This window comes from Nipponia nippon, unplaced genomic scaffold, assembly GCF_047370975.1.
Source record: "Nipponia nippon isolate SJK-2023a ecotype South Korea unplaced genomic scaffold, ASM4737097v1 scaffold_5, whole genome shotgun sequence".
Lineage (NCBI taxonomy): Eukaryota > Metazoa > Chordata > Aves > Pelecaniformes > Threskiornithidae > Nipponia > Nipponia nippon.
In genome coordinates, this window is record NW_028262369.1 from 2,727,257 (window position 1) to 2,755,149 (window position 27,893).

Sequence of the window (27,893 nt, forward strand, 5' to 3'; positions counted from 1 at the left end):
GGTTTATTGCCTCTCTCACCCCCACCCCATCCAAAGCCTTTCTCCAGTACCTCGGGCCCCTCACGTCTCTCTGGTCTACGCTCACAGCAGCTCCGGGAGTAGAGGAATTTCAGAGAAACAGGAAAATGAGATATTAAGCAATTTGCCCAAAGTCGAGCAGGGGAGCCTGGCCAAGGGCTTCCTAAGGGCTGCTCCTGGCCCGGCACAGCCTTTCCTCGGCCCTCAGCCCCGCTCCGTGGGGAAGCTGGGAGAGACATGGCACGCTGAGCTCTGCCGGCTCCGACAGCCCAGCTCCTGCCGCAACCTGTTGTGCAAAGCGGGCTCCCCGCAGCGAATCCTGGGTCGGCAGCCGTCCCGGGTGTCTGTACGGGGAGAGGCGGGTGGTTTTGTAACCTGCGTCTGGCTTCCCGTTGCTAACCAGTCCTCAGGGCAGAAGAAACATGGAAGGGATTTTAACCATCAAAATAGGAAAAGTTTGGAAGTGGCGTCGGGGGCTTGGCGTCCACAGTTGCAACCTCTGTCGCGGGATGCAGAAGGAGCCCCTGGCACGGGCTGGGATCTGCTTCGCCGATGCTGAAGCGGGGCAACTGAGTGTCGTGGTTTAAGCCCAGCCGGCAACTAAGCACCGCACAGCCGCTCGCCCGCTTCCACCCCAGTGGGATGGGGGAGAATCGGAAGGCTGAAAGGGAGAAAGCTCGTGGGTTGAGATAAGAACAGTTTAATAATTGAATTAAGATAAAATAGTAGTAATAATAAAAAATAATAATACAATAATAATATACAAAGCAAGTGATAACTGTACAATTGCTCACCACCCGTCAAACGATGCCCAGCCCGTCCCCGAGCAGCGATTGCTGCCCCCCGGCCAGCTCCCCCAGTTTCTGTACTGGGCACGCCGCCATGTGGTATGGGCTAGCCCTTGGGCCAGTCTGGGCCAGCCGGCCTGGCCCTGCCCCCTCCCAGCTCCTCGTGCACGGGCAGAGCAGGGGAAGCTGGAAAGGCCTCGACTGGTGTGAGCACTGCTCAGCCACAACTAAACCGTCAGTGTGTGATCAGCGTTATTCCCATCCTAAATCCAAACCACAGCACTGTACCAGCTACTGGGAGGAAAATTAACTCGATCCCAGCCGGAGCCAGGGCGGGGGGCTGAGCGCGGCAAGGAGGGACGCGGCGCGGGAGAGCCGAGGGCCGTGGTTTTCCTGCAGGAGCCCGGGCTGCGCCTCTGGCCCTGCGGCGTGGGACCCGTGCGGGGGCTCCTCACGGGGCAGCTGATGGGCTGGCACCGGCTGCGACCGGTGGCGTCAAACGTGGAAAGGGCGGAAAAGTGACCTCACGGGTGGGGAAGGGAAGGGGAAGGGGCGGGGGGGGGGGGGGGGGCGGGCGGCGGGGCTGCGGCCCCCGCCGTGAGGCAGCAGGCTGCAGCCGCCAAGGCGGCCCGGGCGGGAGCAGCTGAGGTGGGCGAGCGTGACGTGTGAGGGTGTGACGTCTGTGCGCGCGTTACGTGGCGGCCGCACGCAGGGGAGGCCGGCGCGCCCCCGCCCCGTGACGCCATCGCCAGGCGCCGCCGGTAACGCGGCGGGAGGCGGGTGCGCGCGGCATGGCGGCGGCGGCGGCGGCGGCGCGGCGGGGGCGGTGCCTGGCGGCTCTGCTGCGGCCCGGGGCCGGGGCCGGGCCGCGGGTGCCCGCAGGTGAGGCGGGGCGGGGCGGGGCGGGGCGGCCCCGCCGGCAGCGGGAGCCTGCGCGGAGCCGTGGAGGGCCGCGGGGCCGCGGGCCCGGGGCGGGCGGCGTGAGGGGAGCGCGGGCCCCGCCGGGCTGAGGGGGCGGCGGCGGTGAGCGCCCGCCCTCCCGCCGGGAGGGGAGGTGGTGCAGGCCTGCGGAGGGCGCGTGGCGTGTCCGGGGCCGTCTGCTGGCCCGTATAGGGCACACATGTTCAGGCCATGCAGCGTGTCCAGGTGTGCTTCCTGGCTCACACAGCGTATGTAGCATGTCCAGGGTCATCTGCTGGCTCGTATAGGATATATATCACATTCAGCTCGTGCAGCGTCTTCACGTTCACTTTCTGGCTCGCATAGGGTGTGTAGCGTGTCCAGGTTATTCTGCTGGCTCATATAGGGTCTATAGCATGTCCAGGGTCATCTGCCGGCTCATATAGGCCATATAGCATGTTCAGGGCATGTAGCAGGTCCAGGTTCATCTGCTGGCTCATATAGGGTGTATAGCATGTCCAGGGTCATCTTCTGGTTCATATGGGGCATATAGCATGTCCAGGTCATATAGCTGGCTCATATAGGGCATACAGCATGTCCAGGTCATATAGCTGGCTCATATAGGGCATATAGCATGTCCAGGTTCATCTGCTGGCTCATATAGGGTGTATGGCATGTCCAGGTTCATCTACTCGCTCATATAGGGTGTACAGCACGTCCAGGTTCATCTGCTGGCTCCTATAGGGTGTACAGCACGTCCAGGTTCATCTGCTGGCTCATATAGGGTGTACAGCACGTCCAGGTTCATCTGCTGGCTCCTATAGGGTGTACAGCACGTCCAGGTTCATCTGCTGGCTCCTATAGGGTATATAGCATGTCCAGGTCAGCTGGGTGCTGGGAAAGGAGCCGAAGATGTCGGCGTTTCTGTTCTCTGGCCGTTTCAGTAGCGGGCGGCCTGGCAGAGGAGCCTGAACCCTTTGTGTTTCCCAGGGGCGTGCTCAAGATTTCACCCAAGAGACCTGGCGAGGGCTGAGGGGCAGGAAAATCCGAACTCTGAGGTCTCGGTTACGGGCCATATTGTCTTATCGGGGCCGTGCTTGCGAGTTGTCATCAACCGAGGCACGGTGAGAAGCTTCCTGCGCGTCGTCTTTCTCCCGGCTGTCAGCAGCCCGTGCTGCGCTCAGTGTTTCCTTCTCTGTCGTCTGGCTCCTAATCGACAGGTTTGTAAGTTGTCAGTGCGGTCTGTGGTTTCCCTGTGGGTTACGAAGAGAAAATGTGACGGAGGAAATCGTGTGACAAATAGGGTCGCTATCGGGGTCAGACTGTTAGATTTATTGTGCCATCGAGTGCCACTTGGGTGTTTCTGGGCAATTCGGTTCTTCCACCACGGAAATCCCCAGTGGCTTGTTAGCATCCGTGTCTGAGAAAGAAGCCGTGTGCCTCCGTTGGGTTAGACGTACTCCAGCAGAGCCAAAGTTTTATTCCTTAACCTGTCATTCAGTTCCTTCAGGGGAAAAAAAATAGCAAGCAGAAGCTGCGTGAGGTGGGAATGAAGAGGGAGGAGCAGGAGGTGGTGTCCTTTCGCTTGGATGCAGGCGGGGATCCCTGGCTGCGGGGACGGCCATCTCTTCCCCTCGGCCGTGCAAAGCTGGCGGCATTTTCTCTTGGCTCTCACAATGCTGAAGGCTAAAGCTGGTGCAGAGTTTGATTCCGGGAGATGTGGTGTGAGTGGATCGGTCGGGGACCCTCTTCTTCCTAGATTCATACAGGGTTTGGTGCCCAGCTCGAGAGCCCTTTCTTCTAATGAGGTCTGCGGCTTTATTGCTCGTGCTTTTCTTTGCAAGAGCATCCTCAGGCTTGCGACTGCACAGCAATCAAGCTGTTATGGTAATTTCTGCTGACCTAAATTCTCCACTTTGTTTTGAGCCATGTACTGCTTTGTGCTCGATTTCCCATCCTAAATTTCTAACTGACGTTTGGCTTGGCTAAATGCTCGCTGCAGTCCTGTTCCCAGAAGAGGCTGTGTTTCCTGGGGGGTTGGCTGGGTTCGGGAATCACTGAGGCATCCTGGTGCCTGGATTGAGAGGAGTCCCTGAGACCAAGGGTCCTTCTCTTTTCTGCGGTGTGTTCCCCGCGTGCAAGGCCGGCCCGTGGTCATACGCACAGGATTAGGATCCACAGAGAAGGGGAAGCTGGAGAGGAATGTGGGTATCTGCCATCTTTTACGGTGCAGGTGGGGCAGTGATGCAAATAGGAAGGTATGCGGACTGTGATAAAGCTCAGCATTTGATTAACTCGATATTAAAAAAAACTGATTTGCCCCAGCACATTGCAGCGCTCAACCAGGGCAAGAGCCATCCCTTCCTTATCTCTTGGTCTTAGGAATTTGTTTCTCGAGCTCGTTCTGAGCATCACTTTACCCTGTTAACTCAGCGGACACTTTCTCAATAGATTTTGTGTGCCGATAATTGTGGTTTTACGTCCAGAATTGCCTGGAGCGTTTTCCCTGCCGGCCAGGCAAGGGCTCCGCAAGAGACAAACGGTCTGAAGACGCTGCAGCTTGCATTTAATGAGCCTTGTCTCTACCTGGCACAGGATGGGCTGTTAATTAAGGATGATAAGACCAAACATTACACAAATCCAAAAATAACTTCTGAATTGATGGGTGGTGATTTAGTATTGTGCTTTAGAGGTAGGGAGACAAAAAGCGTGAATACATCAACAGTTATAAATAGCTGTAGTTTCTAGAGTCAGCTAGTGTTTATGGGCTGGGGGGGACCTGTTTGCTGGCTCCGGGGCCTTGCCGCCTGGAGATCCGATGATAGAAGTGGCCTCAAGGTTAGCACGGAGCTGCTGCTGATCTGCTTCTCTTTGGGATCCTGGAGTCAGGGAGGGAGCAACACTCCCTCTTTTATTTCTGCTGGTTGGGAAATGCGTGTGTGTGCGTACGTACAAGCGCAGATTTTTCAGAGTATCCTACACCATCTAGCATAAAATGAGCATAAAATATGTAAACCCTGCGTAAATACGTAAATAAAATATGTAAACCTTGGGCAGATTCAGGCCTTTCCTCTCTGAAGCTCGATGGGCTGGACAGCCCCACGGCGGGTTCTCCGCTGCTTTCCGCTTCAGTCACCCGGGCTGTTTTCCTTGGTGCTTTCTCAGATGAGCCCAACAAAAGCGGTCGAATGAAAGATAAAGAACGTGTCCTGTGATAATGCGGCAGAACTGTTTGTGACGCAGAGAGCGAACAGTTATGTGTGTAGGAGGTGTTCAGATGCATTAAGAACTATTTGCGGGCTCTTTTCTTTAAGGGCGGAATGACTGGGGAGTAATTCAAGCTTCTGGCTGGAGAAGTGCATCTTGATTCAGAGCTTTCTGGGAGGAGGAGGAGGAAGAATGAGGACTGACAGCCTCCTCGAGCAGCTCTTGGGGATGAGGTGCAGGACCCAGAAGTGCTGTTAAGGCTCAGGGGTTTGCGTTCACAGGATCTGGAGTGAGCGAGAGCCCAGCCTGATGGTCTGGAGCAGCAAAACCTGTTCTCGGTGACCATACTGGCTGTAGTACCTGCTATGGCGGGCAGGAGGTCTGCAGAGCACTTGTGAAGGGAGCCTGAGACCTCCCAAGATGAGCTGGAGGACGACGAGGGGTGTTGGTGAAAGGGCTGGGACGCCGAGTTCACCCACGGGCTGTGACAAGGTGGAGGAAGGTTCAGGAGGGAGCTGAGCACTCCCAGCGTGTCAGCTGGACTGGAGGGCTGTAGACGGCCAAAGAAGCTGTTTCCAGCGAGGTCACGGGTGCACTGCAGGGACTCCCACCATGCCAGTGGTTCTCAGCTCAGCCTTTGGGTGTTTTTGTACCCATTCGTCTAAAGAAAGGACACCTTGAAAATGTGCCTCTTGCAGGCCTGGGGTGGAGGGTTTGTCTCCTTTCCTTGCTTGATGAAACAGCTCGTGAGCAGAGAGTGAGTTGTAAGAAAAGCCTGGGCTTGTCGCTGCTTCCAACCACTTCTGTGGCTTATCCAGACTCTCCCCGCTCTGCCCAGGCCATCCTGGTCGCTCCCCTGCCTCCCAAAACAGCCCTGTCTGTTCATGTTTGTTGTAGGGTTGGGGAAGGCCAAGTCACCGCCTGCCCGCAGCGCAGCTGCGTGTTCAGATCGTAGAACCATTTAGGTTGGAAAAGGCCTTTAAGATCATGGAGTCCAACCACATCCACACCCTGCGGGCTCTTACTCTGGCCCAGGCCATTCTCGCTACAAGTCAGAAATGACACCAAGGAACTGGCTTTGGACAGAGCTCTGTAGTGCTGTACATGGTCTTTTTGTGGCCAGGTTTGACTTTGTTTCATCCCCCAACAGAGAGAAGAGTGTTCGGTTCACCTGGGCACAACGGAAGGAGGAGAACTGGGAATCCCAGTCCCTAATGGGGCATGTGCCGTTTCCTGACTCGTCTCTCTTTTTTTCCCCGCTGGTTGCTTTGTTGATTAGTGACTTGCTGCATGTGCTGCTTTTTCCAGAGCTGGCTTTGTTGGAGGATGTAGTCCCTGTGCTCCGTTAACTGTGCTCGGACAGCCAAGGGCCAAATATTTATTGCCATAAAGTAACTGCTCAGCTGGCTGGAGTTGTTCTTAAGATACGGGAGTGAGCTTGTTGTAAAGGAGCTGGTTACTGTCGGTGGGATGGAAGTGAGCAGGAGGAAACAGATTTTGGTGCCTAGAGGCCTGCCTGATGGTCAGCGTTAGTACAGCACCCAGAGAAGCTGCGTGTGCGGCAGAGGCATCTCCTGGAGGTGCAGGCTGCCTTGCTTGCACCGGGGTTTTACGTTTTCGCTGGCAGTAATGTGGGAGTCATTGTCAGCTTGGCCAGGTAACAGCAATGAAAGCTGCAGACTGCCTCTTCCTCGCCAGTTAATTTGTTGTGAAAGCTACTGACTGTCATCTTCTGGCTAGAATTTTAATTCAGAAGAGACAGTCTAAAGTAGCAACTTGCCCTTCTTCTGCAGTGAAGGCAGTGCCGGAGGGAAATGGTGGGTGTTCGATTGCAAGGGAGCTTCAGTCTTGCTTGGACAGTGTAAGTCCCCACAGATTGCTTCAACGGGACCTTTAAAGAGTGCTCCTGTTGCTGCTGATACTTGTGATTTATACTGAAATATCTTGAATTGTGTCTTCTAGCAAAAGGAGCAGCATGTCTCCAGAGACAAATACTCCGTCGTTGGAGCCTCCAGTACAACGTTCCTGCCACCAGCATTTCTGCTGCGCGGACGTACAGCACGCAGACAGCGGAGAACAAGGAAGAAGAGCCCCTGCACACCATCATCAGCGACACAGAGAATGTGAAAGGTGGGCAGGAACACCGGTGTCTTGCGGGAGCACTCTTGGGGCGCAGGCAGACCCAGGACAACATCTGGGTGTGGCTGTGCCCTGACTCTGAGGGTGAGCCCTCCGCAGCAGTGTTTCTGCCTCTGGAGGAGGAGCAGGTATTGGTCATCGCATCCTAGCTGGCAGACTACGTTTGAATCTGTCTTGCACCATCACCTCCCCAAAAATGGAACGTGTAAATCAGGATGGCCTTTACTGAGAAAAGAGGCCATCAAGCCTGCGGGAAGAAGTTGCATCTGTGGGCTTAGCCAGGCAATTGATGGTCATACATATGTGTAGACACTCCGCAGGCACTAGAATTTGCCTAAAAAGAGGCTTTTTGTTCCAGAAGCAAGCTGTGCCTGCCCAGGTCATTGTTGTGGATCATGGAGGTCTAATGAGTGGTGTCAATCTTTTAGTTAGAACGAATTGCTTTGCACATCTCCAGGGAGAGGTGCTTTAAAGCAAAGTCACGTGAGTTATTCAAGCACAGAAATAGCATCTTCGCTCCGTGCTCCTGTGGCTTTTCTGGCAGGTACTTTTGAGACAGCCAGGCTGTGAAGCCCCGAGAAGGGTTGATGCACTGCTTCTGGTGCTGTTCACACCCCAGCTTTGCCCCTGTCACTGGGGAACGTAGGTCCTCACCAGCAAGGCACAGCAGAGCTGATGTGTGACCCACAGCTTCCCCCACGTTGCTTCAGGGTTCTCTAATGCCTCTAGCAGGAGAAATGCTGTTTTTAAAAGGCTGAGGATGGTCTTTCAGCTGAGATGTTTTGTGGTGTTATTCTTTCTGAGGAAAATTCTCTTTGTGGGCACAGCTACCTACCTGCATCGGTGGCTGTACGTACGCGCTCCCTTGCCTGCTCCACAGAGACATTTGAGGATCTGCCTTTTTCTGCTTAACCCCCCAAGTGGTGTTTGGGCACGAGAAATGCTACCTGGCTGTAGAAGCTCTTGGAGCAGGGCACGTGCAGATGGTTCCCTTGAAAACCGAGCGAAGGAAGAGTATGGAAGGCAGGCTATAAACCACAGGAGGCACTTGAGAGAGCGGATGGGGATTGCATGGAGCCACGCATTAGGAACAAGGGGAACCACCTTTTGCTTCTCATTTACCAATTGCTCTGCAGCCCAGACACCGTGACCGATGTGCCGGTACTGCAGGCTTTGACTGCCTTGAGGTTTGTGTGCAAGGAGTTGAGGTGCAGAGGCCACGTGTCTGCTTGACAAAGCGTGCTGCCTCATAGGGGTGTGTAAACAACACCTTTGTTGTCATCTTGTTGGAGGCTGCAGCTACCTGTGTCCTGTCCTGCTTCAGGCTTTCGCTCCTGGGAAGCTGAAGGACGTGGTAAGACTGCAGTTTTGCCTTCCTTCCCAAGAGGACCCTGGTGAAGTGCCTTTAGGTGTGTCTGTGATTTTATTCTAGGTGCAGCCTCTAAACATGAGTTTCAGGCTGAAACGAAGAAACTGCTGGACATAGTTGCCCGTTCCTTGTACTCAGAGAAGGAGGTAAGGAACCCACTACTCGCTGGTAGATTTTCTATTGGCAAAGCCCTGTCTCTGTCAAGGGGGACATCCAAACCAGTTTTGCTGCCTCTGGCAGTCCCGTGCAGTGGATGAGGCCAGGCTGCAGTGTCAGGTTGTGTCTCCTCCCCAGGTGTTTATCCGGGAGCTGATCTCCAATGGCAGCGACGCGCTGGAGAAACTGCGTCATCAGCTGATGGCAGAAGGGAAGGCCTTGCCAGAGATGGAGATCCATCTGCAGACGGACAGTGGAAAGGGAACCATCACAATCCAGGTACCTCCCTTTGGTAACAGGAGAGCGTTATTCCCCACTGCTCCCATCACTAGCCTTTGTCCCGTGAAGGATCAGTGGAAGCTGAGTGGCAGCGTGGTCCCGTGGATTCGCAAGCCTGCCTGAAGAAGTGTCTTGTCTTCAGCTGAACTCTGGTTCATGAGGCTGTAACCTCAGGATGTGATGAGAAACCACCAATTTATCTGCTCCCCACTTGCCCCTATAGGAAAATTTGCTGCTCCTTCTTTCCCTGTTAGGAACTACCAGTAGCTTTTCTCCCACTGCCTTCTCTGGTGCGCTTCTCAGGTTTTGTGTGCGTTTCTCTCCAGCGGAAAAGTTTGGAGTCTGGTTTTATCCTGACCTTTGGGAAGGAATTCTGTCACCTCCTTAAGTCAGAGGTGTTACATGGTAGCTCACAGACCTTCCCTCTCACCTCAGTCGCTGGGGGATGTTGGGGTGCTGAGAAGAACCTCTCATTGCTGATTGTCTCTATCTCCTCCTGCTCCAGGACAGGCCAAGTCCAGCTGATGCTGAGGCTCTACCCTAATGTACAGGTGGGACTATAGATTGTGGCAGTACCGTAGCACTTGCCTGTCCTCCTTTCTGCAGCCCTGGTTTTGATTGTTCCCTGCTGATAACAAAATGCGTAGCAGGAGGGGAGCGATCAGCGTAAGCCTGCTCGCCTGCGGACTCGGTGTGGTGAGGGAAGGTGGAGCTGGTCCCTCTCTCTGTACTTTGATTGCTCTTGTTCATGGCTGTTGTCCAGGGTGGAAGGCTGAGGCTCAGGTTTGGTGTTTTCTTGGCAAAGTTCTTAATGCAAAGGCAGCAAACTGGTAACATTCCTCGTGGACTGGTGTCATCTGTGAGAGCGTAGCTGCAGACTGTTCTCAGGAGAGCGGAGAATGAGGCAGAGAGCAATGTGTAAGTGAAGGCTGACCGTAGCAGGTCCAGGGGAGATGTGGCACAGACAAAGCACTTGGTCTGATATTTTTCATGTGGGACAAAAGCACTGGCTGTCAGAGGCTGCTCGGTTATTTTATACTTCTGTTTCTCTGCAGAACGAGCAGCTGCGGTTGCCATGGGGAAGTTAGTGATCGTCAGTGGGCAACACAATCATCAACCCCAAGATTCTCAAACCGTAATGCAGAGGCTTTGCTATTGCTGTCACACCTGACTATTGCATTTTTCTGACTGCTGTGTAACGCTGATTCTTTAATGAGCTCTCGTTTAGCCCCAAGTAGGGCGTCGTTCCTGTCTTGCTCTTGTCTTTTCCTTTTGAGATCACAGCGGATGCGTAGCCTCCGACTCCATCAAGACGTTCTTACAACTCGTGTCCTGTAACTGTGGAAGCTGTCCCCTTCTTTGGCGGTTTGGTTAAGAGCCCTGTTTGCCCACCTTGCAGATGGGGTGCATTTGACGTCATACCCAATGAGATGTGTTAGGGATTTGTCTTTTTATAACCCCCTACCTGGCTGCCTGTGCATCTCTAATGCGACTAAATGAGTCTTAACTAGGAGGCTTTTAACTGCAGCGATACTGCGCTCTGAGAAGCCAGAGAGAGCAGCGCTACTCCAATCCCTTTTAATAGGTTTGCCTTCTCAGTAGTGCCTAAAGCTCCTTACCTCCAGTGAAGGATTTATTTATAACCTCTTGAAGAAACATACTGCATGTAACAATTGCTTTGAACAAGCCTCATTCAGAACATTTCCCTGTCTTTCAGGAATGCAAAGGTGCAAAAAAAAACTTGCCTGCAAGGATTGAGGCAGAGAGGGACCTGTCCCTTAGTCGCTGTTTTGTTTTCTGTACTCACTGGGACCAAAACAGAAGCAGCAGGTCCCTTGCGCGTGATCTGTAGCAATGGTCACCCCAGTTTTTTCTAGAAAGGTCCCGTCGTCTCACTCTGACCCCTAGGTTCTTCTCCTCAGATCTTCGTGCTGCTCTTGGCCCCTGGATCTGCTGGATCTCTCCCCTCCCCTTCCAAGCCCTGTAGCATCTCTTTGTGTCTCGCTAGTTGAGAAGAGGCAGGTCTGTAATGTGTGACAGCCTCCGTTACAGACTCGTTCCTGGGGGAGCTTATCTAGCTCCAGCAAAGGACTACCTTCGTCCCTGTTAAGTGACTGCCGTTCTGCTTACTTCTCTGCCAGGACTGAATTTCACTCGTAAGCACAGCAGGACTCGGAATTTTAATATGATGTTCTCATTCAGGGATATCCTACCTAAGCATTGCCAAGTGTTGTATCTGCTAAGAGGGGAATGTTCACTGTCTAGTTCACCGGCTTACACCACCTCAGTTCCTTCACCAAAGTCCTGCTGTTTTCGCAAATTCCACTGTTTCCTCCACCCCTCTGAAAACCGCCTCATTCTGTTTCTAGGACAGCTCCATCTGGTAGCAGCCACAGCCTGCAAGGTCAGATCTCTGAAGAAAATCCACTTGAAAATGTTAGGCGTGTGTTTTCAACGAGGACGGATCTGCAGAGCTCTGCAGTTCTGCGTGCTAAGGCTTTACAGACACATTTTTGGATCCTTTGAGGTGGGAACAGAGAACCCCTTACAGACCCCAAGGCCCTGTGACCACAGAGCTCTCCTTCGACACCGGCACGAAGCTCCCCATGGCCGGCTGGCGGCGGGCGCTTGGCTGTGGCGCAGTCGGTGTTGCTGCTACGCAGCTCTGCCGTCTCTGGTGGTAACCCTGCGTTTGTGTGAGCTCGGGGGCTGGAGCCATTCTCGTTGCTGGTGCTTAATTTAGGGCTAGGACAGTTTAGAGGAAACTGTTTGCAATGTTTACAGAGCTAATAGCTGCTGCTGCTGGGTGAGGGAGTGGGACTGCTGTTTTAACATGGGTAAGCAGCATAATTGCTGTCAGAGCTTGGGCTGCTCACTTCTTTGCTGGGCTTTCTTCTCGCTGTTGCAGTCGTCCAAAATCAGTGTCTGTGAAGCCACAAAATAACAAGTTTGCTGTGTTTGGGAGGAGTTAAAATGACTGCAAACACCACTCCTCCCTGCAACAGCTCCCTGTATCGCTGGGCAGATCTCTCCTGGCTTATGAGTTATAAACAGTCTGCAAGGAGGACTGAGCTGTCCTGAGGCTCTCACGGGGAACCGAGACGTTTGGGCTTTAGCAGTTCAATGCAGGTGCACCCGCACGCCCAGCGAAGCTCGGTGCAGGTGGGGAGCCGGTCCCCCTCCACGCTGGGTGGTGTCCTGGCAGCCCCCCCGCGCTACCAGGCTGCAGCAGAGGGAGGGTTACGTCCTTAGCTGTGCGCAGCACTGCAGCATCCGTCCGCCGCTTGGGCTTGCGGAAGCAGGGGAGCAGGGGATGGACAATAATGCAGGTAGAGGTGGAGGGGTAAAGCCGGCTCTACTTGGGCGAGCCTTAGGTGGAATTAAGCTTACAGAAATGTGCCGCTGATTGCAGGGGTGGGATACAGCTTCCAGTCGTTGCGTCATCTTTAACAAATAAGCTAGGGAACCAGAAATATAAATGCATCTCAAATAACTGGCGGCCTAAGGAAGGAAGTGCAGAATCTTTTCTTTTCTTCATCTTCATGCCAGAATAAGAGCATGTCACGTTTAAAAATGGGAAATTCGATGTGGATAAAAGGAAGTACTTTTCTGAACAGCGGGTATTTAGACCTGGATGGGTGGAGGCTGAGCCCGTAGCAATGCTCGGCATTGTTGAAAATAATGTTAACACAGGGTATTGGAAAGGAAAGGAAACCTCCGGCGCTCTGCTTTGGACAGCTTCCACGTACTAGGCCAAGATTACCTTGTACCTGTATGCATCGGGGGGTTTTGTGCCTTTTCTTCCGTTCGTGGCTGCTGCGGATGCCGTGTTGGTTCTAAACCAGGACGCTGCTCCAGTGCAGCTGCCGTCCTCGTCTCGTGAATTTTAAGTCTCTCTAAGCAAGGTATTTAAATAACAGGGGGGACATTTGCCAGTTGGACCTTTTGGGATTTTATTACCTTATCAGTTGGCGAAAGCAGCATGTCCTTGTTTTGTAACGTAGTCGGTGTTCTTCTGATGCCCCGTTGAGATTTTGCACTGAAATAAGCGTTCCAAGTGTTCGTTTTGCAACGAAGCGAAATGAAAGGCACGGTAGCTCCGACACGGACCTGTAACTGCAAGCATGCGTCCAGATGCAGCCGTGGCAAAGGCAGCAGTTAATGGTTAGTTAATGGGTTGTTCGGTGTAATGAGGCTCTGCAATACCTTAAATTGGACTCGGGTAACGAGCAAAGGTGTTGCATTACCTAGGTTCTTGTTTACCAGCTAAACTAAGCAATTTGTTGTTTTAAACTCGATTCGTTGCTGTTATTACGTGCAGTTTGTTTCTGCTTTACCAAAAAGTATGATACGAATACAAAAGCTGTGGACTGCCTGATTTGATGAGACGGATAGTGGGGTCGAAGGTGTTCGTTTACCTCTCCGTCAAGGAAGACGGAGGTCCTCAGGGCTGTGGATTTCGTGGTGGGAGCCCTGAGGTACCGCGTGCCTGGCAGTTTTCCAGCCGTCGTTACGCAGAACGGTCTCTGTTTGCAGACGTCCAGCACCCACGCCACGAAGGTTAGAACAAAGTGCAGAGAAAGCACAAAGGTCCCGTGCGGTTCAACAGCGGGCTTTGTATCTTGGGAGGTCTCCACACACACAAAGGTGCTAAAAGCAATGTTCAGCTGCTGTCTCTTCAGGGGAAATGTTACTTAGTTCAGAAGTGTAGTTCAACAAGTGTGGCCATGGAGCTCTTCGTAGTCCTGCAGAAGTTGGGGTGAAGGTCTGTAGCCTTGCAGAGGGACAGGGCTGTAGAGGGGCTGGTTCAGGGGGAGGCTGTTTACTCTGCACCCTAAGAAGTCCCAGAAGGGAAATTCAACCAGGTGAGCAGGTTGTTGTTCTTCTGAGTAACAGAAGGGCTTCTGTAATTAACCTTCAGCTAACGAAGTGTCGGCGCACTGAAAACTCTGTTTCATGGTATAGAGTATTTGGTTTCTCCAAGCTGTGGAGAAGCATTTGTCCCTTTGAACTCTGAACATATCCCTCACGTCTTGTAATTTGTGGAGCTCCATGTACAATTTGCTTCGTGCTTTTATGAATAACTCTGCTGCGGCTGTTTTCAGCCTGATAAAACTTTTCTTGCAGACTGAAGGGAGGGCTTGAAACTGTCTGCAAGGGAAGAAAAGTTGTAATGTTGATGGTGGAGCAACGGCAGTCCTTGCATTTAGGCTGGCGGATCGCAGGTAGTGCTTGCAGAGGGTTGTGTGATGACACGGTGGTTCCCGGCGAAGTCGCCCAGAGGCCGAGCAGCAGCCTGCGCAGAGAAGGGCGGTGGAAGTCCCGCCAGCTCCTTCCTTGGATTTCACGGAGCTAGTGCTGCCAGCGCGTTCGTGGGGCTGTTCGTGGGCTGTTCGTGGGCAGGTTCATCTGTTTCCCATCGCTGAAGAGGGCCTGCTCTGCAGAAGCCGAGCTCCTGTCTCTCCATCGCCACCGCCACTTTATTCCCCGTTCCCTGGAGCAGCACCATCTGGTGAAGGGAGCCGAGAAGCGCAGTGCGAAGGCCAGCCGCAGGAAACGCGTACGCTGCAAGAGCGGTTTGAATCTCGATGGCGTTTTCATCGTAATCCGCCCAGGTGTTTTCCTGCAGTAGGAAATGTCCGCTTTGCCAGGATCTTTGGCAGGCCACCTAAAAGGATGCTTTCCGCTTTCCCTGCTAGCGGCTCGGCGCTGTTGGGGGAGCAGACCATTTTGAGCCATGCTCTCTTTGTTTGTTGCGATTCACCCTCATCAAACTGTCTCCAGGAATTGTCATTAAGCATTTTGCAGTAAGTTTGGCAGGGCATTCAGAATTCAATAGCCAAATAAATTCACGGGGTAGGGATTTTTTTTTTTTTTTTTTTTAAACATACTGGAATTTGGGAATGACATGCTGTGCTATAAATAGGAGTGGATCAGAGGAATTAAGAGTTCTGTTCAGGGTCTGGCATGAACAAAACCTGAACCAGATGCTGAAAACTTTTCTTTCTGGCTTTTTCTTCCCTGGGGGAAGGGACCATGTCAGATTCCTGAGATTTTGCCATACCCTGTTTGTTTTTCCTGGCTTTTCATCTCCCACTGTTGAGATCTTCATAGAATCACAGAACCCTTTAGGTTGGAAAAGACCTTTAAGATGATGCCTTCTTACCAGGCATCGTCCCTCTTCTCAGCCAAGATGACTGACTGGCCTTACCATATTTAATCAAGTGGAAGGCGTTGCTGTGCCGTGACTTGTGGGTATACAGAAAAACATCTTACCCGCATGGCACCTCGCTCAGTAACCTCACAAGTTGACCACAGTTTGATTCTTCAGTGGAATTAAACACTAGATTAAAAAATATGTACTGGCATTAACTTACTTTGCTAGCAAAGCAGCCCAGTGAATGCCCCACATGGGTGGTAGAGGCTTGCTGTGCCAGAATTCACTCTGGCATCCCACCTCCGAGCCATCTAGCAGCAGCCCATTCCGCTCTAGCTTGTTTTGCTGACGTCTGCACGCCAAATCCCACCCCTGCATTAACGGTGTCAGCCCGCTTCTGGGTGTGCAGGCTGCTGTCAGCTGTAATAACTGTGCTCACAGGTACTCGAGTAGAGCCGAACTCTTCACGTGAACGAGAATCACCTTTCAGTTGGTTAATTTTCACGCTGCTGTCACCTTACGGAGTGGCTCAGAGAACCTGTAAGATTGGCTTCTCGGGATGTTTCTGTCGGGTGGAGAAGCTGCTGGGATTTGGGAGGGGGAATGGCGCTTGGTTTTCAGAAGTAGCGTCCTGGAGGGCATCAGCTTGCGCTTTGCTTCTGTGGAAGATGTGTGTGTAGCAAGTCTGAAAATACATTGGACTACAAAGTGGGAAAGATTTTTGTTGGGGTCCTGTGTGAGAGGGTGGCGGTTTCTAGCTGGGGTTTGCTGTTATCTGTGTTGCCTTGGGGTAGTGCAGATGTGTTGTGGCAACAAATGAAGTTGCAGCCTAGTCTGAGGCTTGCTGCAGCCTTTTCTGAATGGTGCTGCCGCAAGGTCTGCTGCCTGAGAGGCGTGCGCTAGCAGCAGGGAGTTGTTTATCTTGCATGCAGGAGTGCAAATCTGGATTACACTGGGGAAGACAGCAAGCAGCATGCCTTTGAAGCCTGGACAGAGCACCGTGAGGTGCGGCTGGCGTGCCGTACTTCCTGCTGGGGTTAGACTGCTCCCACGGGCACTGCAATACCCAGCTCTCGGGGACCTGGACACTGAAAGCTTCATGCTCAAGTCTTGAGGAGCATAATGCGAGGGGGAGAGGAGGAAGGAAAAGGCAGGGTAGATGCAGATCAGCGAACATGGTGCTTGTAGACAAGGGTCAGCGTTACCTGAGAGTTAAGGGACTCACTGCTCTGCCACTGATTCCTGGTGTGAGGGCATCGGTTCCCCATCTGCGGATTGGAAAGAATCTGCTTCTCGCTGCCCCTTAACTCCCCTTCGGACCTGTTCAGGAATGGAGACTCTCTCTGTACATGCACGGCACCTGCACAGTGAGGCTGTGACTGGGTTGAGATCTCTTTCCAGCGCTGTCATCCTATGCGTTTGTAGAGGGGTGCAGAAACCAGCCTGTCTTGGCATGCCTTTGTTTTCTCTCAATAAGAAGCTTGAGTCTCTGAGCTTTCTGGTAGCTGACAGCCACAAGGCAGCTGTGGCTGCCCCTTGGAGCTGTGGGCCTTTTGAGTCCACTGTCCTGACCGTGTGCCGGTGGAGCCACAGCTGGAAGTCTGCTGTTGCCTTTACTGCTCAGCTGGCTAGGAGAGAGTGGAGGTCAGAGGTAGGAGTTGCTTGGGTGCTGGTTGCTAAAGCAATGCTTCTCTGCTGATGTTTCAGCTACAATTGCTGTTTCTTTTCAGGACACGGGTATTGGGATGACCCAGGAGGAGCTGGTTTCTAACCTCGGTACCATTGCTCGATCAGGCTCAAAGGTAACTTGGGATGAGGCACTCTTTCTTCCCCCTTAGAAAAGTCTTCTCCAGTTATAGTCACTTTTATTCTCCCAGTAATTTCTCTTTCTCTTTCATCCCTTGGCCCCCAGCCCAGCTGTGAAATTACACCCCTCTTGGAAGGTGAATCCTACCCGTGGAGTCTTCTGGCTCTTAATGGTCTCTGCTGTGTGCCGTGGGAGGCCTGTGGTGCCCAAGCAGTGCTAATAGGCCCTGTGTGGAATGCTGCTGCACCTGGCTGCCCTCACTCCCAAAACCAAATGCCTTCCTCCCCAGGCCATCATTATGGAGGGGCACATGCTCCCTCGGCATTCACCCAGTGTCTGGGAGGGCAGCAGCTGTGTCCTCACGCTGGCAAGTTGTTATATATATGCACCTGATTTTTTTTTTTTCATGTCCGGAGTCACCATTTTAAGGTGTCGTGCTCCTGATTGAATAAGCCTTCGCTTGTTTTCCTTTACTGCTAGTGGCAGCGAGTGCTGCCCTAAGCAATGCTCTCCTTTTCCAGAGAAACCGTTTTCCTTGGGCGCCCTCCTCGGAGTGCCAGCGCAGAGGCGTGGGATGAGGGTGCTGGACTGCCAGGCTGCAGTACCTGGCATAGGGCTGCATCGGTGCTCGGAGGAGCCCAGCTGGAGGATGGGTTGCAGCCTCCCAGTGGTACCTGAAGTCACCGTGCACTGGTTTATATCTCCTTTCTTCCTCCAGGCTTTTCTAGATGCTCTGCAGAGCCAAGCTGAAGCCAGTAGTAAAATCATCGGCCAGTTTGGAGTAGGTTTCTACTCAGCTTTCATGGTGGCGGATAAGGTGGAGGTGTTCTCACAGTCAGCAGAGCTGGGGAGCCCAGGCTACCACTGGTCTTCAGATGGGTAAGGCTGCAGAACGGGATGGAAACATGGGGCTCTGTGTCCAGACCAGGCACGGACTGAAAACTGTGCAAAGCAAGACAGGGCTTGTGTGGTCTTTCATGACCAGACTTGCTGGTTTAGATCCTGCTCAGATTATACACGGTAACAAAGTGTGACCGAATGTGCCAGGGTGAAAAGCCCAGGGACAAACTTGCTTTGCCAGAGCAGGTGTGTTGTGGACAAAGAGAGTACCTGCCTCTCCTGTTCCTTCCCTGCTGGCAGGCAAGCACCTTAGCAGTGCCCCAGGCTGGAGAGACAAATTTAATCTCCTTGGTTTAGTCGTCCCCTGGCTATTTGCTCGAGGGCACCCACAGGAGGCAGGGCTCGTGCAGTGCTGTGGCTCTGCAGGCACGGGTCTTCTGTGGGTCGGATCTGTGTCCTCATCCTTTGCTTTTTGCTTGAACTTGCAAACATCTGTGATAGCAAAGCTGTGGACTGCTGGACCATGTTGAAATTGCATCTTCTGGGAGTGGAAAGCTCTGCATCCCCTTAAAATCTCCTAGGAATAAAGAATTTACTAAAAGTTATTTAAATTCTTGAAAAAACATCTTGTAACTGAGACATCAGACTGGCTTGGGCTGCAGGCAAGCTGCTGTATACTGCAGTCTGTATTGCCATTCACACTGAACGCTTGTCTGTCGTCGCTGCTGCCGTCTGTCCCCTGGGTCAGTGCTCTCACCAGTGGTTGATCCCCATGTGGCATTCACTTCAATAAAATTCACTTAGCAACAGGGTAGGAATGGTCATCCAGAACGAGCGCGGCTGCTTTTTGTTGTAACCGGTTACTGCATACTCCAGGGGAGATGCGAACGAGGGCCCGCAAACAAGTCGGAGTTGTCGAGGGAGAAGGCAGGAGCCTGGGTGTTACAGTCGCTGTAGGAAATGCAGGAGAGGAGTTAAAGGCTGGGCCCACACAACCTGAAGTTTGTTTGAAGTTTGTTTCGTTTTCGGTAGAGGCTGCTGGCGCCTTTGGTGTCCTGGGTCTGGAGTCTCTGTAGGGAAGGCAGCCACATGTTTTGGGGGGGCTTCTCAGAGGCACAGAGAGCATTCAGGCATTCAAGATTTTTTGCCCTTTCCTCTTGGTGATGAAGTGTTGTGTGTGCTCTTAGTTTAATAAAATGTTTTTATGTCCCACCATGGATGTATCCGAGGCACAAGTTGACACGGGGTCTGTTTCTAATCCTAGTTCAGGGATGTTTGAGATTGCAGAAGCATCTGGTGTCAGAACGGGGACTAAGATTATTATACATCTCAAAGAAGACTGCAAGGAGTTTGCAAACGAAGACCGAGTCAAGGGTGAGTGGAGGAGGGAAATGCTGTTACCTGCTGAGGGGCTCTGTCAAGTCTGTCGCTGCCCACTGAGCGGGAGGTGAATTTACAGCGGTTTTCCTCTCCTGCGACACCTTTCCCCTGCTGCTACTGAAGCAATTCTTACTGTGTTGTTTTCACAAATGTGACTCCTCTCTGTCTGCTTTCCATTCCAGAGGTGGTGACAAAATACAGCAACTTCATCAGCTTCCCACTGTATCTCAATGGGAGAAGAATTAACACGTTACAGGTGAGCAGGAGGGCCCCAGGCCGCTCACTCGTGGAGACGAACCATTGTAATCCTGCACTGGAGACAACAGGAAACAGCATAAAGCCACTGCTGTCCCTAGAAAGCAGGGGAGGATTGTCCAGGATATCACGGACCCTGTAGTGATCAGTAAATTAGAACAACAGGAGGTGATCCAGCAGAAGGCACGCCTGGAAATGCTTGTTTGCATTTGTTGGAGAGAATTCTTGCAGATTAGCCAAGCAGTTTTTATTTATAGATATCTTCTGGATTCTCCCTTAATCAGAATGATTATCTCAATGCTTTATAATACTTCTTTTAACTGTTTAAGCCAGGTAGCGTGTTAGCGATGTAGGGATTGCTCACGTCGCTGGTATTCTCTCTGTCCTTCAGCATGAGGTAGCCAGTGCCAGTGAATGGTTGGTTTTCGTAGTGGCTCAGCTCACAGCCTGATTTTCTTCACAGCTCTTAGCTGAGCACTGCTTGACGCTGGCATTTTCTGACCACTAAAAATTATATAGCAGCCAGATCCATTTTAGTTAGAAGTTCTTGGCCCAATTGCAGGAATCACCTAGGTGAAATTAATTATTTTTAAAACGAAAATCTATGAATCATTTTCCTCCACCATCTCCTTTTCTGGTTGGTTAAAGCTTCCTCACCTAAGAGAGCAGGTAGAGAGCGTGCGTGTGGTTTTTCTGTTTTCTGGAACGTGGCAGTGAATGCACAAACTTTCAAGACCGTGCTTAAATATTGTCTCATGTTAGTTTATCTAAGGTTCTGTAATTGGTGTTATTAGTCACCGATATTTATTTGGATTCCTGCATAATAGTGTTTCTGTTCCAAAGGCTTTCTAGCTGTTTCCTTTAAATTACAAAACCAGAAATAGATTTCGACAGCTGCTTGCTCTTTCTACCTGACAATCAATAGAACAGACTCCCTAGAGAAGAGCAGTACTAGAGCAAGGGGTGAAATACCCTTAATAGAGTCATGTACTTCTATCTTCTTATCAGAAAGTCTGTTTTCCCTTGGGATACAGCAACAGCTTTATTCTCATTATGCTCCCATTTCAGGCCTTTTCTTTATCCAGGATCTTGCTTTTGCATTTTTCCACACATCGACATCAGTTCACTGTAAACAGAGACGTAGTTAGATCCCTGGTGTGGATTTTCCTCGATAAGCTCTTGAATGCTTGCCATGTCGCTGATAACGTGGAGTTAGAGGCTTTTCCGGTCTGACTGTGATAACTGTCGCTACAAGTCAGCCTCTGGGAAAGCAGCGCTTTACCTAACAGCAGCTGCTGTAAAGCACCTTAGTAGCCAGTTGAGTCCGTAATCGTACCTGTGATCCCGCAAACCCTCCAGGACACTTGCCTGTGCTGGAAATGTTACGAAGCCACTGGTGGAACAAGGTTTTGAGGCTTTAAGGAGTATGGCGGCGTGGCAGGGCTGCCAGAGCCTTGAATCCTTTGGACTGGTAGGTGGAGGAGGCGGCTGGATGTTTGTATTGCCCCCAGCTATCGCTCCTGTCGCTCATTAGGGCTCGAGTAGAAAAGAGTGGCAGTGAGCAGAGTGGGCTTCACCCGGCTGGAAATATAGAATTGTTAATGTTGGAAAGGACCGCTGAGATCATCGAGTCCAACCGTTAACCTAACTGCCAGGCCCACCTCTAAACCCTGTCCCTAAGCACCACATCTACAGGGTTTTGAACGCTTCCAGGGACTGTGATTGCACCCCCGCACTGGGCAGGCTGTTCATGAGATTCTTAGTTGAGTCCCCGTGCTTGTTAAATAGGCAGAACCTCCCACGTCCTTGCTAAATGCTAGTCTTTTGCTGAGGTTCTGAAAACTTAAATGTGGTGCGAGCATGGACTGAATGCTCCAGAAAGCGCTGGGGTGTTTAGAGCAGCAGCAGGTGGCAAGCATGGCCACAGGGAAAGACCTGGTCTGGAGCTCATGACTTTAACTCACGTGTTGATGTGAAACGGTACTGCTGAAGCGCTTTCTGACCCTGCAGCAGGGGTGGCCGAGTGGTTCACAAAGCATCTCCTGATCTGCTGCAAACCAAATCAGCAGAAAACAGACAATCCAGGAGTTGCTTCACAAGCGCTCAGCTGACCTTGTGGTGGGAGAGTGACCTTGTGGTGGGATAGTGACCTCCATCAGGGAGGCAGGCCGGTTGCAACAGACCCGCTTAAACTTTTGCTTTTCTTTTGTTTGTTGGTCAGGCCAGTCAGTTGAGCTGTGGTAACGGTCCAGGATGCTCTTGGCTGGTAGCGAGTGTGAGGCAATGGAGGTTAGCCAAATCCCTTGTGTTTTGGGCTAAACAAAGCTGCCTTATATATGTCGCAGGGCAAGAGCACCTCTATGGGAGGTGACCCGAGATCAGCTGAGGGGCAGTAATTTGTTAGTCTGTGATAACGTGCCTGAACCGTAATGCATCCCGCTGCCCTCGGGCTGTGCAGAGGAGCCTGTCGGTTTGAAAGATTGTATGTCCTTGCTCTGGTGCCCTGGGGGGAAAGCGTAACTCTGAAAGAAGAGCCCTGCGCTGTGAGGCCGCAGGTATTGAGAGCTGGTGGGAACTCATCTCTCTGCTCCTCCACAGGCACTCTGGATGCTGGACCCCAAGGACATCGGCGAGTGGCAGCATGAGGAGTTCTACCGCTTCATAGCGCAGGCTTACGACAAGCCCCGCTACATCCTGCACTACAAGACCGATGCTCCCCTCAACATCCGCAGCATCTTCTACGTGCCTGAGCAAGTACGTGCCCTTCTGTCCAGGGAACAGTGGGACATCTGCCCAATTGCTCTGAAGAGGAGAGGAGAGCTCCTTAGGGAGAGGAGGCGGCTAAGGCTGCAGAATGGCAAGAAGGAATATCCAGTGTGGCATCTCTGCAGTGGGCTGGGTGCCACAGGATAATGGTGGGGGTATGGAGTCATGACAGAGCAGGGAGATGGCTTAGGTAGGTCCCTAGGGAAGACAGCCAAGATTTCAGCTCTCGTTGGGTTCAGCACTGGTAGCGAAGACCACAGTGTGACCTGGTCAGCTGGCGCAGCCACAGAGATACTGCAGAGGAGAGTATGGTAACGCCACCCTGCTTTCAGTGTGGTGCTGGTGTTACCTTTCTGTCTCTTGTTCCTGCAGAAACCATCCATGTTCGATATCAGCAGGGAACTGGGCTCCAGCGTTGCCCTCTACAGCCGCAAAATTCTCATCCAAACCAAAGCTGCGGACATCCTGCCGAAATGGCTGCGTTTTCTTAGAGGTGTGTGCTGGGACCAGGAACAGCGGGGCTGTGGACCGTGGTTTCCGTGGGGGGTGAGGTGAGGGGCTGCCTTCCTGAGCCTGGCGCTCGTTTTTGCCTCGCTGTTCAAGGGTTGCTCTGTGTTCCAGGTGTTGTGGACAGTGAGGACATACCCCTGAACCTCAGCAGGGAGCTGCTGCAGGAGAGCGCCCTTATCAGGTAAGCAAGAGGTAGATCCTGCGGACTGCTGAGGCTCTTCCAGCTTCTTGCTGGTTGAGGAGGGGACGTTGTGGGATACTTAGAGAGGCTTGGAGGAACCTGGCATGTAAGCGGCAGCATTTCCATCCTTGAGAATTTCTGTCGTCTGTAAAGCGAGTTGTTTCTCAGCCACGCTGGTCACATCTCGAGATGTAGGAGCAGTGTCCTGTGTCATACAATCTGCTGCCGCCTGCTCGGGCCACGTGCCCCTCGTGTCCTAGGCTGCCTTTCGGTATCTCTGGTCTAGAGCAGTAACAGTGGATTTGCTATTTTAAGTGTCTGGTCTGCACCACCAAGCGGTTTGGAAAACAAAAGCAAACAGTAAGTCAGCTGTCAGTACTAGGAAGCTGGGCCGTACTTTAGCGTCACCATTATTTATGTGTAGATCTTCAAACAGCACCTTGTGCCTCTTGTCTCCAGACTTCCTTCAAAGCTCTGCTGTGCTCACACACGTCGTCGTCGTCAAAACCTGAGTGCCAGCCAGCAGGGTTTTCACTTGGTGTGAGGCCCAGTGAAGCTGACTGCCGGCAGGCCGGTCTCCTCTAAGAGCCCCTTAGATCTGGCTTTGGTTTTTCCTTACTTTTTGTCCTTCGAGTCCCCTCTCAAACATCTGCCATTGGTGGAACTTGAAGGAAGTATAAGAGTAGGCTCCTACGCCTTAGCATTGGTGCTGTTATCTTGTTAGGTTTGATGGCTAACTTTGTATTCTACGGCTGGTGAACTGCCTTTACCTTCGCTATAGTCGCCGAATTAACCCTGTCATTTCACAGTGGATTTTCAGGCCTTCAGAAAGGGTTCCTCCAAGTGTAACCCTTTTATAGCTGCTTCCTTCCCGCATTTAAGGGCAGCTGGGGGAGTGAGGCAGATACCCCGTGCGCAGTTGGTTACGTCCTGCAGCGTCGCTGAGTCACGAGTCAACCAAAGATTTGAGCTTCGGCAGTACGTTTGTACCACAGCTCTAGCTGTCTCTCCAGCTCAAGAGCTGCTCTTGACTGAGATACAAGGAACAGATGTAGAGCCGTGAGGGAAAGGAGACAGTGGACCCAGAGTTTCTTCTTTGTCCTTATGTTTGCAAATGCATCGCTAAAACACTAAGACCTCTTGTCTTGGTCTAGCAGCTGTCTTTAAAAAGGCTTGTTCCTGCTGCAGGAAGCTCCGAGATGTTTTGCAGAAGAGGTTGATCAAATTCTTCATTGACCAGAGCAAGAAGGACCCTGAGAAATATGCCAAGTTCTTTGAGGACTATGGAGTATTCATGAGAGAGGGGATTGTCACGATAGCAGAGCAGGATGTCAAGGTACCAGGAGTCCTGAAGCACTGCAGCTGGTGGGAAAGATTCCTGGCTCCTACTGCGACCTGGGATGAGGGGGGCTGTTGGTTCTCTGTGAACCTTACACGCCCCTAACTTGTGTTCCTGGGTCTAACAAGACCGACAGATTCTCTAGCGCCCAAACTCTCACTCTTTCTGACTGGGTGCTGCTTCCCACTCAGTTTGAGACACTGCAGAGTCTCTGTCCCCACACTATGGTGTCAGCCCTCCCTGATGCAATAGGAACTACAACAGGCAATAAAGTAGGGCTTTCCCCCTACAGTTGTCCTCTGCCTGGATTCCCATTTCCCGGAGAGCTTGACCTACCTCCTGTCTAGGTCACTGTTCTGCCTCCTTAATATCTGGAGCAGGAAAGGAGGGACTCGGAATCCCCTGAGCCTTTTTGCAGGGCTGCAAACAGGCCTGCATGCTGCAGAGGGAATTCTTGGGGCTGGGAGTGGTCAGGTAGAGCTATAGTCGCCTGCCCTGAGCTCACGGGAGCACATTTCTTCCAGGAGGACATAGCAAAGTTGCTACGTTATGAATCGTCCGCCCTGCCCGCAGGCCAGCTGACCAGCCTGACTGACTACGCTTCTCGCATGAAGGCAGGGAGCAGAAACATCTACTACCTGTGTGCGCCCAACCGGCACCTGGCTGAGCACTCCCCATACTTCGAGGCCATGAAGAAAAAGGACATGGAGGTGGGTGAGCAGTGTGCCACGGCCAGGGGAACTCCTGGAGCTACTACGTCACTGGTCAGGGCTCGTTGGGATCTTGCTTTCCACGGGGCAGCAGGACTTGTTCAGCTGCAGACCTCCCACCCATGGTACAAAGCCCTCCAAGGGTTTGCTGTCATTTGGGGCCCTAAGCGATAGCCACCGTGGGGCTGAACCTGCTAGTTTCCCTTCTCGCTGTTTGGTGCGGAGTTGCTGTGGGAAGGAGGAAATGCTGTTACATCCCAAACAATGTGTTATTGTCCCTTTTTTGGCACAGGTCCTGTTCTGCTACGAGCAATTTGATGAGCTGACACTCTTGCACCTTCGGGAGTTTGACAAGAAGAAGCTGATCTCGGTGGAGACAGATATCGTTGTTGATCACTATAAGGAAGAGAAGTTTGAGGAAAGCCGCCCAGGTATCGTGAGGCTCCCCTGGCCTCCCCAGTGCTGCCGCCCATGCCAGCCAGCACGGGTACACCTCCTCCAGCGCTCTCGCAGCTCCTGAGTGTGTGAGCAAGAGCGCTCCGTTCCATCCCGCCATTCTCACGCTCTGAGGCAACTTGCAGTTCTTGCAGATCCCTTTCATCCCACGTGATCAAAGCTTAAGCAATTTGCTAATTTAAACTATAGATGCAGGCTCAGATGTGCCCTCTTTCCCCTGCCAGCTGCAGAACGTCTGACAGAGAAAGAGGCTGAGGATCTGATGGCCTGGATGAGAAATGCCTTAGGCTCTCGAGTCACTGGTGTGAAGGTAGGTATTCTGTGACTGGGTAACTGGGTACAGGAGATCCACAGAAGTAATAATCTAGGGAAAAAAGATGGTGGTTGATTGGGGATCTGCTGCCACAGATTTTTCTTTGGACCTTGAGAGAAATCAGTCTTCTCCGTGCCTCCTTTCTGTAAATGGTATGAACCGCTGGCATTTGTCGTTTGGTGTGGTGGTGATGGTCAGCGTGGCAGCAGAAGAAGCACATCTTGATGTGCAATGAGCAAAGCCCATTTTATCGGTTCATGCTCAGACCACCAGAAGAACAGGCTGGAGACCGTCTCGCCTGTGGACCAGTGGGGCCATTTGGGCCCCCAGCTTTCCTGCCGGTTTAGGGGTTGGGACAAATCGTGCAGAGGCTTGGTGGGGATCTGTGCTGAGGAGACCCCGAGTTCTTGAGCATCCCCCATCTCTAACCCATGTGCATTTTCCATCTCAGCACTGATTGCTGTTTTTGCCCCAGGTGACTACGCGGCTGGACACCCACCCCGCCATGATCACTGTGCTCGAGATGGGGGCTGCCCGCCACTTTCTTCGCATGCAGCAGCTGGCCAAGACCCAAGAGGAGCGTGCCCAGCTCCTGCAGCCCACCCTGGAGATCAACACGGGGTAAGGGGGAGCAATACCAGCGCCAGGCCACCGCAGCCTTTCTGGGACGGAGGCAGAGAGGAGACAGTGTAATGCTCCCAATTAGCAGAGCCCTCCCCATTAAGCGCAGCATGTGCCGCAGTGCCTTGGTCTGTGAGGCCGCATGGCACGGTTGACGTGAGCCACCCACACACACAGTGTCCAGCCCCAGGACAATGGGGGTTATAGGGACAGGATGGGAGAGAAGAGAGAAGTCCCCAGAACAGGAGGAAGGAAGTTGGAACTATTTTGGCCTTTAGGTAGAACCTTTTCTGTCCCACCTTGGCTTAGCTGCTCATTCTGGACATAAATTTCTCATTGTGTCCAAAAATACCAAGTCTCAGTGTTGATCTCTCTCACTCTTACAGGCATGCTCTGATTAAGAAGCTTAACGAGCTGAAGGACAGTCAGCCTGATCTGGCCCAGCTGTTGCTTGATCAGGTGAGAGCCAGGCCTTCTCCAGAAGCAGCACCATCCTCCCCAGAACCAGCTCGCAGACCACGCGTGGCAGGGAACAGGGTGAAGCCCTGGTAGCAGGCAGTAATTGCGTCCTTCTGTGGTCCCACTTTGGGTATTTCTGGTACTTGGGGTCCATGTGTTTTCCTACCAGGTGGCCTAGAAGACATGCTTGGTCTCAGCATGCAAATCCTGGAGGGCGACAGTCACTGCCTCCCCAGCTCTCATCCACCTCGCTCTTGCTGCTTATTTAATGCTTTCTTCTCTTTTTTCAGATTTATGAGAATGCCATGATAGCAGCAGGACTGAATGAGGATCCCAGACCAATGGTGAACCGGCTGAACGAACTCCTCACCAAAATCCTGGAGAAACACTGAGCCCCAGAAGACTGAAGGATGAACTCTGTGCTGATCTCTCTTTCCTCAAGTGCAGTCGCTCTGTCAGCTGTTGCAGCATCTGCTTGCAAGGACTGTGCAGCGAGGGGTTCACGTGGCAGCGCGCCAGGGAGAATGCAGAGGACTTCCAACCCTCGCTGCACAGGGAGGAGCCGGTTGTAATTATTAGATCATATGTCATTAACCTGTTCAAAGTGCGGTGTTCTTAGTGGGAACAAAATCCAGAGGTTGCTGCTGAAACAATATGCCCGAATTTCTGCCGCAAGCCTGAAGAGCCTCATTTCATACTGTTTCTAGAAATGGCCTTTCCCAAAACAGATGTTGGCAGCAAGATTCCCAGTTAGGTCTGTGAATACACTCCCCCCGTCCACTGAATCCCTGTGCACCATCGTGCTCTGAATAAGCACTGACAGAGTGAATTAATTTGTTAAGAAACCCCCACCTCTGACCAGGCAGGAGGAGTTTGCCGGCATGGAGATAGATTGCTGCCATTAGCAGACACAGATGCTGTTGGTGGAACGTGTCAGTCCAGTCCCGTGGCAGAAAAGATCACCGAGCTGCTGGATAATTGAGTTCATCCTCGTCTTGCTGCGGAGAGAGGGAAGTAACTGGGAAACAGCTGTCCAGCGTGCGGCTTTCTGGAGAGTCTCCAGGGTTTTTGCCTCTTCTGTGGGATTAACTGCATGTCTAGCTGATCTGTATTTATCATAAATAAACACCTCTTCTTTTCCAGACCCCTCCACTCTTCTCTCTTCCCCTTACTTTGTTGGTCTTTGTGTCTTCCAGCTGGTGATTTGTTGGTTCTTCTCTCTTCAGATGCTGCTTGGTTCTTC

The 27,893-nt window shown here is 52.2% G+C and overlaps 1 protein-coding gene across 1 annotated transcript; it reads left to right on the forward strand.

Annotated features, from left to right (window-relative positions):
• Positions 1-1,534: 1,534 nt before the first annotated feature.
• TRAP1 (TNF receptor associated protein 1) lies at positions 1,535-27,802 on the forward strand. Its single transcript, XM_087733261.1, has 18 exons — positions 1,535-1,688; positions 6,876-7,043; positions 8,485-8,567; positions 8,716-8,856; positions 16,744-16,815; positions 17,539-17,699; positions 18,925-19,034; positions 19,223-19,296; positions 21,894-22,049; positions 22,434-22,554; positions 22,683-22,752; positions 23,941-24,088; positions 24,616-24,801; positions 25,094-25,232; positions 25,482-25,567; positions 26,046-26,191; positions 26,578-26,650; positions 26,941-27,802. Exons 1-18 carry the CDS (start codon positions 1,598-1,600, stop codon positions 27,040-27,042), a joined length of 2,127 nt encoding a protein of 708 aa, XP_087589387.1. The 5' UTR covers positions 1,535-1,597; the 3' UTR covers positions 27,043-27,802.
• The last annotated feature ends 91 nt before the right edge of the window (positions 27,803-27,893 follow it).